The 12,979-nt window shown below is 39.5% G+C and overlaps 2 protein-coding genes across 2 annotated transcripts; one reads left to right on the top strand and one right to left on the bottom strand.

Annotated features, from left to right (window-relative positions):
* Positions 1 to 5,345: 5,345 nt before the first annotated feature.
* Positions 5,346 to 6,858, top strand: LOC135435401 (zinc finger protein 568-like). The gene is made up of 3 exons (XM_064692435.1): positions 5,346 to 5,604; positions 5,672 to 6,044; positions 6,107 to 6,858. The coding sequence occupies exons 1-3, from the start codon at positions 5,440 to 5,442 to the stop codon at positions 6,769 to 6,771; spliced, it is 1,203 nt and encodes a 400-aa protein (XP_064548505.1). The 5' UTR covers positions 5,346 to 5,439; the 3' UTR covers positions 6,772 to 6,858.
* An 838-nt stretch (positions 6,859 to 7,696) lies between these two features.
* Positions 7,697 to 9,373, bottom strand: RpL17 (ribosomal protein L17). The gene is made up of 3 exons (XM_064692437.1): positions 9,312 to 9,373; positions 8,949 to 9,039; positions 7,697 to 8,251 (listed from the first exon to the last, which is right to left on the bottom strand). Exons 2-3 carry the CDS (start codon positions 9,027 to 9,029, stop codon positions 7,772 to 7,774), a joined length of 561 nt encoding a protein of 186 aa, XP_064548507.1. The 5' UTR covers positions 9,030 to 9,039; positions 9,312 to 9,373; the 3' UTR covers positions 7,697 to 7,771.
* Between the last annotated feature and the right edge of the window lie 3,606 nt (positions 9,374 to 12,979).

Raw genomic sequence — 12,979 nt, 5'->3', positions numbered from 1 at the left:
TATATCTATATCTATCTCTATCTCTATCTCTATCTCTATCTCTATCTCTATCTCTATCTCTATCTCTATCTCTATCTCTATCTCTATCTCTATCTCTATCTCTATCTCTATCTCTATCTCTATCTCTATCTCTATCTCTATCTCTATCTCTATCTCTATCTCTATCTCTATCTCTATCTCTATCTCTATCTCTATCTCTATCTCTATCTCTATCTCTATCTCTATCTCTATCTCTATCTCTATCTCTATCTCTATCTCTATCTCTATCTCTATCTCTATCTCTATCTCTATCTCTATCTCTATCTCTATCTCTATCTCTATCTCTATCTCTATCTCTATCTCTATCTCTATCTCTATCTCTATCTCTATCTCTATCTCTATCTCTATCTCTATCTCTATCTCTATCTCTATCTCTATCTCTATCTCTATCTCTATCTCTATCTCTATCTCAATCTCAATCTCAATCTCTATCTCTATCTCTATCTCTATCTCTATCTCTATCTCTATCTCTATCTCTATCTCTATCTCTATCTCTATCTCTATCTCTATCTCTATCTCTATCTCTATCTCTATCTCTATCTCTATCTCTATCTCTATCTCTATCTCTATCTCTGTCTCTACCTCTATCTCTATCTCTATCTCTATCTCTATCTCTATCTCTATCTCTACCTCTATCTCTACCTCTATCTCTATCTCTATCTCTATCTCTATCTCTATCTCTATCTCTCTATCTCTCTATCTATCTCTATCTCTATCTCTATCTCTATCTCTATCTCTATCTCTATCTCTACCTCTATCTCTATCTCTATCTCTATCTCTATCTCTTTATCTATATCTATATCTATATCTATATCTATATCTATATCTATATCTATCTCTATCTCTATCTCTATCTCTATCTCTATCTCTATCTCTATCTCTATCTCTATCTCTATCTCTATCTCTATCTCTATCTCTATCTCTATCTCTATCTCTATCTCTATCTCTATCTCTACCTCTATCTCTATCTCTATCTCTATCTCTATCTCTCTATCTCTCTATCTATCTCTATCTCTATCTCTATCTCTATCTCTATCTCTATCTCTATCTCTATCTCTATCTCTATCTCTATCTCTATCTCTATCTCTATCTCTATCTCTATCTCTATCTCTATCTCTATCTCTATCTCTATCTCTATCTCTCTATCTCTCTCTCTATCTCTATCTCTATCTCTATCTCTGCTAAATAGATATTGCATAGGGGAAAAAGCTGGCAAATTCGATATGAATGCCCATCGGGTGAAAAGAATTATGACTTTTTTTTTAACTCTGAGCATTTGGTGAATCCCACGAGCTCTCGCAAAAGTCAAGTATGATAAGAATGTTCCCCAAGTGCCACGATCTTGCACAACAGTCACATTATAATAAGCCTGTAAATACGTGTATATTATTGATAAGAATGTTGATATCTCGCCTGTGAAGTACTTTCTACAAAATATGACTATACGCATTAATTACTTATATAATATATATATGTATGTATACTATGACAATAACAAAACGAGAAAGCAAGTTAAGAGTTATTTTTCAACTGATTCTAATCATGATAAGATTTAGCTTTTATGTAAGCAGCATAGGTTAAATAGTAATTCCCCGGGTTGCTTAAGATATCTTGAGAAACAAAACAGTTTTCCATATAGGAACCTACTTTTCAACAGATCGTTCCTATAGCAACTGCATGATATAGTGCTACGATCTGACTGATTCCGACATATGGTCTGTCGGAAAGACGGACCTATTCAACGTGTCAAGACAATAGCTTTAAAACCGACAGACGGACGGACGCGGATATATCGAGTGAGCAACTGATGCTTATCTAGAATATGAATATATACTTTCTAGGCTCGTTGATGTCGTAGATACACATTTCATGACAACATTATAATGCCCTCTACAAGGTATAAAGAAGAGCATATGTAAATCCGTTCGAACCCGTTTTTAAACCATTAACAAGAATACTTGTAATAATAGTCATAATAATAATTACAATAATAACAAAAACCATGTTAAAAAATAAACTGATTGAAACTTAACGTTATTGATTAAAGTATATTTGAAAAAATACACAGAAAATGTGCAGAAATGTTGGGAAATGTTTTAGAAATAAGACGATCTGCAGTTGATTTAGATGCTTTAAAAGACATCTAGCAAAAAGTTAATATACCCCACTTGAGGATAATTTTAAATAATGAGCAGGCCAGGCGATTTCTGGCTAAGCGCCGCAAAGTATGCAGCACGAATCGTGGCAGCTGGCAACTGTCAACAATGCGGTTGGTTTTACTTAATTGCTGCATTTGAAATTTGTATAAGGAAAGAGGCAAGAAGATTTTGATATGTATGTATGAATGTATGTAAATGTGCAAATGTATGTGTGCAAGTACTTAACACCGCACAATGGGCACCATTAATAACTTCTCGTCGACGGGCTTGTGTTTCGATTAAAAGGAAGCCTTTCAAAACCGCAAATCGAACTGAACCTTGAACCGGTTCAAAGAGCAGGCGAACCATAAGCTAAACCCAAACCATGTATTATATAAAATAAATATTATTTTCCATAATCGCAAATATTATTGCAAAACTTTGATACGATAAGAGTTGATAAGAGTTTCAGTACGAAAAAATATGAACAATTCACCTGTAAATAAAACTCATTTCTTCACGTTTAAGTTCACGATTCGAACCGTAAGACGCGAGCCATTTTTTTGAACCATAAAATGAACCAGCGTAAATGTCTCTTGTATCTGCAGCCAAGGCAAGAACGGAGCAGTCAAGTGCAAACGACTGCTTGATACTCTGTAATTACCAATTGAGCCAGTACAAAAAACTCATCTGGATTATTAAAAACTAACATAATCGAATATTAGTTTAAAGCCACGTCCGATTGTGTATGCATATTGAAGATAAACTTTTATTTCTATAAATTTAACCAAAAATAACCCCCAATAAAGACTGTAAACCGGTTCGGAACCGGAACTCCCAGCAAAATTTGTTTACCATGAACCGAAGCTTAAATTAAAATGAACCAAATCGAATCGGGCAGACAGACAGAGTTGGTTCCAATCGTGAACCAGTTGCAGGAACTGAATCTAAAGGCAAGCGGAGTTCAGTCAGTTTTTTCAGTTTTCTTTTTGTGTTTATGTCCCTGCTCGGCTGTATGTTTGTGCTAATATAAATACGAAACGTGCCCATAGTGCGCAATTATGGCAAAAACTCACCTGAAACAATTAAAGCCTCATTTGGGCCCGTTGTGTGTATGTTACCCATGCTGGAAGACTCTGTTGTGGGCTGTCCTCCTTGTTGGATTTAATATTTAAATGCGTGTACGTTTTGCGTATGGCAGCTAATCGACTATGCGTGATGGCTAAACAGCAACAACAACAATAACAAAATGGCATAAATAAAACAATGCGAACAACAAAACCCGATATAAATTAAGCGGAGCTTCAATTCAATTGGCTGCCCGAGTGGTAGGCAACACTTTTTGTGCCACGAGTGTTTCCTGTGCCGCCGGAAAGTATGCTACACTTTTTTCCCTATTGCGCCTAAGCACGCTTCTATTTCATTCTTTTATTTTGTTTTGTTTTGCTTTTGCGTTTGCCTTTGGCTTTTGGGGCGGCGGCAGCGTCAACAACAGCAATCAGTACAACAACAACACGAACGACAACTTGTTCTTTCTAATTTATATGGATAAAACACACGGGTAAAACACACTAGCACATTCATATTTCCATTTACAACTATTTACATCAAGATTCCCGCATAAACAAAACTAAAAGCCAAACAACAAAAAAATGAGTCCCGTGATAATTGAATTATTTTATTTCAATTTGATACGCACGAAAAAAAAGATACACATACGAAATAAAATTCAAGCACCTACTCACAGCAAAACGCACGTTAAATAAAATTAGAACAGCAACAACAACATCTAATGGCAGTAGCAACAGCAACAACAACAACAACAACATCTAATGGCGTCCCATGGAATGGGTCTGGTGGCGGCCGCATGACGCAAACATTGAAGCATTTGGGTGGCGCAGCAGCGCAGCAACTGCGGCGCGACTTCAATGTGATGGGAGGATGTTTGATATGTGCTGTGTGCGTGTGTGTGTGTGCGTGTGTGTGTGTGTGTGCGTGTGATATAAAAAACAAAAATATTGAGAGCAGACAACGCGCCACCTTATCATGAGCTCATCTACAGCTTCTCATACATATACACATATTTAGTTTAGAACAAAAAGCAGCACAGCAAATGCAACAATAGAAACACACACACACACACACACACATATATATATATAATATATATACACACACTCTGAAAAAATAACCCCTAGTTGCTGCTGCCGCTGTTTGCTTAAAATTCTAGTTGGGGTTGCTGCTGCTGCTGCTGTGCCAAATTCTTATTGGACGTAAACAAAAACTTGTCGTTTATTTTTATTGAATTGTTATTGCTGCCGCCGCACGCATCAAATGCTCCGTTAAAGTCACACACTGGCGCCGGTCAGCAGCCGCCAAAAAGAGTAATAAAATTATGAGAAAAAAAAAAAACATTTAACAAAACGCGCGAAAAACTAGCGGCACTTCACAAATTTCGGTTTCAGATGCACTCACATTTCCACTTAAAAAAAACAAACAAACAAACAAAATCCAACAAAATAATACCGTTTGTGAGCGACAACAAGTAGTACGCACCAATACAGACGTTCGCAAACACTTGATTGTTATTTTATTTGTATTATTAATGAATTAATTGGCATGCGTCAATAACCACGCGCAATTGTTCCGGCACTTTACCGCAGAACTCCGCAATCGAATTGGCAATGTTATATTTTCTATTTAGACTATCGATGTGCGTGTTGTTTGCTATCGAAATTTAATGGGATTTATCTGCAAGTGTGACCAGCTTGCCGAAAATGTGTGCTAAGTTTTGGCATTTAATGCAACACTGCTTTAAGCACCTTATCGATTTAACACAAGACTTAAAAAACAATATAAATGTAGCATACAAATAACGTAGTAAAATAAACAACTATTGGAAATTCAAAAAAGTACACTCTAGACAGCAAAATGCGTAATAAGTTGGCGCATGAAAATCAATGTGCTAGTATTAAACGTATTTTTTTAAGCTGTCATTAAATGGGCTTAGCGTTGAATTTATCGCAATGAAACAAATATTTAAATACGAATAGCGGCAGCAATTATTGAAATGTTTTAAATTTGCGTGCGCTTTCATTTATTTTGTTAAACTTTCATTTCATAAATGCCGGCAAACTATTTTGCTTGTTTATCGTTTATCGATAAATTGCAATTGACTGATTTTGGAGCAAATTTTGGCCAATTGTCAAAGATGAATTTACTCCTTTCGCGAACGAACCGTAGCTAAACTGGTAAATTGGAAATGCCGCGCTGCTATCTGTGCAACTGCAGCTTTGCGGACGGAAAGGTGTACGAGCACATGTTCGAAAAGCGCTGCAATGCGACGGGCGACGAGCAGAAAACCCTGGCCCACATCTTGGCCATGGTGCTGGGCTATCAACTGCAAGAGGAGCAGCTGCACTCGACGGTAAGAGCTTGGCTGGCAAATAATAATAAAAGAAGAGATTCTAAAACCATGTTTACCCTCCTGGCAGTTCGTGTGCAGCACCTGCAAGGTGAGCCTGCTCAACTATGAGGAAATGGAGCATCAATTGTTTCTGGCACGTCTGGAGATAACAGAGCTGCACAAACGAACGGTCCAGCTATATGAGGCACGTTTTAAACGGGAGGAGGAGTTCCTAAGTGACGAAAACAGTTTGGAGTTGGACCTGATTGAGCAGTGCTCGGTGAGCACAGACCTGATCGAAGAGTGTCCGGAGCCAACAGATACGATTGTGGATCAGTGCTTCGAGGAAAGAGAACTGATTGAGCAATGCTCTGAAGATATGGACTTGATAGAGCAGTGCTCGGAGGAAACAGATTCCGTGCAAGGCTTCATCCCGCAGCAGCTCCCAAAAGCGATGCCAGGTGACAACCGGGCACAATCGTATTAAGTTGCTGCAAAGTAATTTATAACTTTTGCGTTGCAGTTGCCGCATCCGCATCCGTACGCCCAAACAGCCTGACCTGCACGTATTGCGGCAAGACGTTCGCCCGCCGTCAAGGTCTGGAGGAGCACGAGCGCGTCCATACCGGCGAGCGACCATACAAATGCGACCTGTGCGAGGCCAGCTTCGCGCAGCGTGCCAACTGGCGCACCCATCTGCTGACCATACACCAGAACCAGGCGAATTTCAAGTGCAGCATGTGCGAGCGCAGCTTCAAGCGCAAGCGGCTGCTGGAGAATCACATCAAGTCGAAGCATACGCAGCTGCGCGACCTCCAGTGCGAGCACTGTGAGGCGACTTTCACAAATGCTGTGAACCTGCTGAAGCATCTGCTGTGCCATACCGGCGAGAAGAACTTCACCTGCCAGATCTGTGGCAAGCAATTCAGTCGCGCCGAGAATCGCAATGTGCATCATTTTGTGCACAGCATGCGCAAGCCATATGCCTGCATCGTCTGCGATGAGGGTTTTATGCGCAAGCAGCAGCTCCAGCAGCACATTGTCGAGCAGAAGCATCCGAATCCAAAGATCGTGCGCCGCAAGCCGCAGTTCAGTGCGGCCAACAACGACAAGCTGCTGCAACGGCCACTGAGCGAGGCCAACAAAGAATCTCGTCGATTCGATGTCCCAAATCAAAAACAGAACTGAAAACAAGTCATTTACCAAAAAAGTATTCACCCACAAATATGTTATTTCGTTTATAAGAAATGCTAAAAATATATGGCACATCTCATACATGCACGGGTTTTCGTTCTCTTTTTAACTGATGCTCGCGAACATGCCCTCTCTTTCTTTACACAAAATAAACATTTACTTTCACGAGTGAGGTAGCACGAAAACAGTGTTGCACAACGGGCTCCTTGCTTGTCAGTATTCGAACAGCTGTTTAGGAAATACTAACAGCTGTTTTAAGATCTGTGCAATTGTAGGCATATACATAATTTTCAAATTTATCCAGACAAAAATACCGCATCACAATTTAATTAATGCTATGAGAGCAACACTGGGCGCGCTACGTTGCCAGACTGCAAGCACAAGCCAAACAAATGTGCTTTATCTACATATAGAATGCTTGGCCAGACCGATGGGAAACTATGAAGCTGAAGATAATGGCGCACTCGGGATTATGACTTCAGCTTTTGTTAGAAATTCGCGTAAAGCGTAAAATTGTATGAAGTTAGTTTTTCAAGTGCCTGCCTCCCCTTTCGAACAATCTTTGAAATTTGGAAAGTGAGTAAAGGATATATGTATGTATCTATGGGATGTTCCAAGGAGCGGGCAAAGCCAGTTAAGCACGCCAAGTAGCCTCATTTGTGATTATTCCATTGAAGTCCTCCATGAAATACAAGTGAAAATGATCTTTATTGCGTCCCGCTGCGGTTCCGCTAGTCTAGACTAACAAGAAAGGAAAAGGGAAAAAGATCGAAGCATCATTTGGGGCTTAACTTGCAATTTGAGGGGAGTTTTTGGATATGATATCGCAGTTGCTTTCCTTTTCTTAAATATACACACACACACGAGCATATTGAAACTGTAAATTTATGTTTGTATTGTTGAAAAAAAAAAAATGACGTTTGTTTCAGTTGTTTAACACCGGCCTGGGCGGCTGGCGACGTACACCGCCACTGCCCCCGTTCCAGAACACATTTTATTCAGAACGCAACATCTTCTCCTTTTGGCGCTGCAGCTTCTTCTTGGAGAGCTTCTTCTTCGTGGGCTCATCGTCGGCAGCCTTGGCGACGACCTCCTCCTTCTCGGACAGGATGACCTCGACGTGGCACGGCGACGACATATAGGGATTGATGCGACCATGGGCACGGTACGTGCGACGACGCAGGCACTGAGCACGATTCACCTGAATGTGATCAACAACTAGGCGATCGGCATCGAGTCCTTTGTAATCAGCATTCGCCTCCGCATTGCGCAGCAGCTGCAACAGAAACTCGGCGGACTTCTTGGGCCAACGACCCTGCGTGGTCTTCCACTGTTTGGCCTGGGCGCAACGGCCAACGCCACCATTGAAACGGCGGAAGGGCACGCACTCCTTCTGATCGATGACGGCCTTCAGGAAACGCTGGGCACGACGCAGGGGCATGCGCTTGATGGCCTGTGCAGTCTCGTGCGTGTTCTAACAAGAAAAAACCAAAATGTTAACAATGTTACAGAAAGTTGAAGACGGCAAGTGAGTAATTGATACATGTGTGTGTGTGTCGCTTTGTGCCATGCTACAGGTAGAGACGATCGCATTGAACGCCAATCGCCGCTGTTTTAACATGACTATATTTTCGCTATAGGCGCAAGCATTTAAATAATCGCTTGGTTATACACGATCACAAACATAATGCGCCAGCTATGATAATTATCGTTGTGGATATCTCAAGATATTCAATATTTGAGCGCTGTGCCATGCTACAGGTAGAGACGAGCGCATTGAACGCTGCTCGCCGCTGTTTTAACATGGCTAAATAATTTGTTTTGGGCACACTTGAACTGAAAATGCGCGCTTTAAAATGCACGCATTTTACACATTAAAGTGCGCCCACGACTTGACTATAATTAGGGCTGTGGACAAGACTTTAGAAGAGCGCGACGTGGTCTTTGTATAATCGCCGCGTTCAGCTGATGAGTTTGTCCTAATTGATCTAGCAACAATGCAAAAGTGAAAACTGCATTTAATTTGGCAGACGATTCACTGATTTATGTTGCACACACTCACACACACACACACACACACTACAGCATAACCACAGTTTTGCCAATGTCAACAACAAATATTTGGCGTCCGTCTGCATCCGCAAAGGAACCATCTTTCCAACAATGCTTACCTTGAAGTGAACACGTAGATTGGGACCGCGCGCCTTGCACGACTTGGTGGCGTTATCTGGCTCACGTGAGTAACGGCCCATTATTTAATATCTACAAAATATATATAGTAAATGCCAATGCTTTAAATCACTTCAACAAGAACAAAAAAAAATACATATATGTTTTGTATGTACACAGAAAAAAATAAAACACAATGTTTGCAGTCAATTTGTGGCTGTTTGTATTTGCAAAAGCATTGCAATTTCATGCACACAGCAAACAGCACTTTATGATCTTTAATATTTTACGCGTTTTGCTCGTGTATATATATATGTTATTGCGATGTTTAAAAATTTATTTGCGGCTTTGCCAATTCAGCGTACCTCCTTCGTCGTGTACGAAACCGGAAAAGAACCTTTGACAGTCGGCTGGCGGCCATGCTTGATATGTCAGCGAATCGTTATCGATATGCACAGCACACAGTGTTGCACAGCGTGCGTGTGTATGTGAGGCAGCTATCGCACACAGTGTTGTATTCAAACCGACAGCCGTATTCATATCAGCGAGCTTTGTGTTGTGCGTTAAAGAATTAGCGCGCGCGCCTTTTTTGAATTTTTGTTTGTATATTAATTTAAATATTTAAATATAAAAAGAGCGCAATTGAAGTAATTGTTATTGCCGCAAAATGTTGCTTTCATTTTCTTCCGCAGCGACACATTGTGCGCATTCACAACCTGCACAAATTGCTTATGAGTGGTACTTGGCACAACCACAAAACGTTATTCATTTAAGCTCCACTCGTTTAGTTAGTTGCTTCCCCACAATTTCTATATTACAATTCTGACATTTTCATATGTACTTACAATGCAAATTAATTGAATTAATTCAATTTGCTGCCACAGCGTTTCGTTGAGATTTCATCTGCTTATTATACTTTTCTTTTTTCTTTCTTTTTTTGTTTACGCTCTTTTCAACTAGTTGCTGTTGTTGTCGTTTATATGTATATATGTACATATACATATGTTATATTTATGTGTATTTCCCATACATTTCTTGATAATATACTTGATGTCCTATGCGCTCCACGTACTTAGTTAGCCAGCGCGCATACTTGATATCATTTTTGCTTAGACTTTATCAAATTCACAAAAAAGCATAGAAAATAATTCGAATCAGCAGCGGCAACAGCCATGTTCAGCACTTGAACGAAATAATGCAATAAATGTTGTGGCAAAAAGAAAAAAAAGGAAATCATTTGAGGCGTCTGTTGTTTTTGTTGCCTCGTACTTGGCTGGCTCCGGAGCTTGCGGCTCAGCTCAGCTCAGCTCAGCTCAGCTCAGCTCGGCTCGGCTCGGAACGTGCACGTCGTCAACGCCGTCGACGCCGCTGCCGACGCTGCCGCCGCCGTCGACAACTGAGACAAATCTAATTTACATGATCGCTCGCATTATCGTCCATTGTATTATAATCATTTCAGCCAGCAACGGCAACGGCAACGGCGACGTCAGCAGCGACAGCGACAGCGACCTCCGTCTGTGCCTGCGCCTGCGCCTGCGCAGCTAATCCCGCCCTCATTGTTATACCTCAGCCCATTGAAAATAGGTGCAGCGGCTATTATGATTCCCTGCAAACGTATGTAACATCTAGTACAGCTATATATTATATATATTATATATCTCTTTTCTTCTCATCATCGTTGAGCTATAATAATATTAATCGCCGGCTCATAACTCGCAGATTTCAAGAGCTGCAGCTACCAAATTTTTGGATGCGGATTTTCTTGTGGGTTAAGTCTATATAGAATATGCCACTTTCCAGATGCCTGCATCTGTTTTGCCAAGAATGATATGAGAAACTTCTTTTTTTTGTGATAAAGCCTTGGGCTTTTGTTTAGATAGACTCCTGCATTTTATTTTCATAAGCCCTGAAACTTTCATCGAGATCGAACAATAAACGCCCAAGTTATTTGGGAATCTTAATCTTGTTGTATGAAACTGAAGGAAGAAGAAGCACAGCTACTGTGTGTGTGTGTGTGTGTATGTGTATGTGTACATAGAAGAAAGCTAGAATATTTGCAATGGCAGCTTGGCAACTGTTTAGGGTATCTGCCTGTCAACTAGTCCCGACCAGAGCGCTGTTTCTTGTTGTTGTTGTTGGGGCTGCGGCTGTGGCGAGTTCAGCGGTTGGCGCTTCCTAAGTGGATGACACTCAAGCTCATTGAGCGCTCCAATCTGGCGATTCGGCGGCAGATCGGAGGCAAACGGGGCGGCAGCGCTGCTGCACCTAGCTACACAGTAGAAGCCGCTGTAGCAGCCGCTGCCGCTGCCGCTGCCGCAGCAGCAACAAATTATAATACGAGTAAACATAATACAACAAATACAATAATAGCAACAGCAACAGCAACAACAACAAGAACAACAACAAAAGCGATGCGAGTGGCTCGCGCACAGCGCACTAAACAATGCGAAATTTCTGAATCGGAATTTTTTTTTTCGTTTTGAATTTTTGTGCCCAGTTTTAAAGTTCAAGCCGCGACATTAGCACACGAAATCTGCGATTATCCGTCGAATCGAAGCCTTAGCTATATCTCGCCATATACCTAAATATATCTCCCATTTACGCGCTCTCTCTCTCTCTCGCTCTCTCTCGCTCTCTCGCTCACTCGCTCTTCTATGCATTTGCCCTCTCTGTCGCACACGCGTTGCATTTGAAAATCGGTTGGTTTTTTTTTTGTTTACCGTTCGCGCAGCGCGTTTTCAGAGCGTGAAAAACCGCCCCAAATATTGAAATAAAAAATAAAATTCAACAATAATATAAATAGAAATAATAATACATCAGCAATAAAGCCACAAAGCAATTAAAAACAAAAAAATTCGCACAAATAAACAAATGCTAAGCAAAAGATAAAAAAAAAAGAAAATAACGGAAAAATCGAGAGAAAAACAAAAATTGGGGAATTTATCGATAAACATAAAGTTTGCCCTAATTGAGCCGAGCAAAATTAAAATTCCTGTAAATGCAGCAAGCAATGCAATAAATATAAATTCTAAACAAAATACCAATGTGAAGAAATTATGAAATCCGAATAAACAAAAAAAGCAGCACAAAATTTAAGCAATTTTTGCTAAATATTATAATACCAAAAGGGAAGCAGCATCATCAAATTATAAACAAACAAAAAGATAAATTCAAGATAACATCAACAAAACATAAAACAACACTAATCCATAGGTATATACTTATATAGATAGATATATAGATATATATATATGTATGAAATGGTATTTAACAAGATATTGGCAAGTAGCTTCAGACAGCCGAAGACTAAATGCACTTGCGCACATTTCATTCAATATCATTCAAATTTCAAAACTTGATTTTATAGAAAATCGAAAATTGAATTTTCAAATAGTACCCAAACTATTTCTTAACATTCGAGCTATTGCTCAGTTAGATCTGTTCGTTATAGAAAGGTCTGATCGTAATAAAAACAGAAAATCTGAAAATTTGTATTTATATGTGGCATACATATATGTTATGTATGATATATATGAAATGTATGACATAAGTAATATGTACGATATATGTGATATGTATGATTTATATGATATGTTTGGTTTATATGTGATATATGACATAAATGATATATATGACATATATGATATATAATATATATATGATATGTATGGCATATATTTGATATATATGATATAAATGACATGTATGATATGTATAATATATATGACATGTATGGTATATATGATACATATGACATAAATGATATGTATGACACATATGATATATATGATTTGTATGACATATATGATATATACGTGATACATGGCATATATGATAGATATGTGATACACGACATATATGATAGATATGATATGTATGATATATATGATATAGTTGTCATATATTATATATATGACACAGCCATATGATCCGTACTGTCCCGACATATGCTCCCAACTGCAGGCTAAGACATGCGTATACCAAATTTGAGCAATATATCTGGGGCCAGAGTCGAGTTCAGATAGACTGGCGA

This window comes from Drosophila montana, unplaced genomic scaffold (genome assembly GCF_035044405.1).
Source record: "Drosophila montana isolate Dmon_TW-CO22-7 unplaced genomic scaffold, ASM3504440v1 contig_3607_1, whole genome shotgun sequence".
In the NCBI taxonomy this organism is placed as follows: Eukaryota; Metazoa; Arthropoda; class Insecta; order Diptera; family Drosophilidae; genus Drosophila; species Drosophila montana.
The sequence above is the reverse complement of the archived record's forward strand: the minus strand, read 5'-3'. Positions and strand labels throughout refer to the sequence as shown.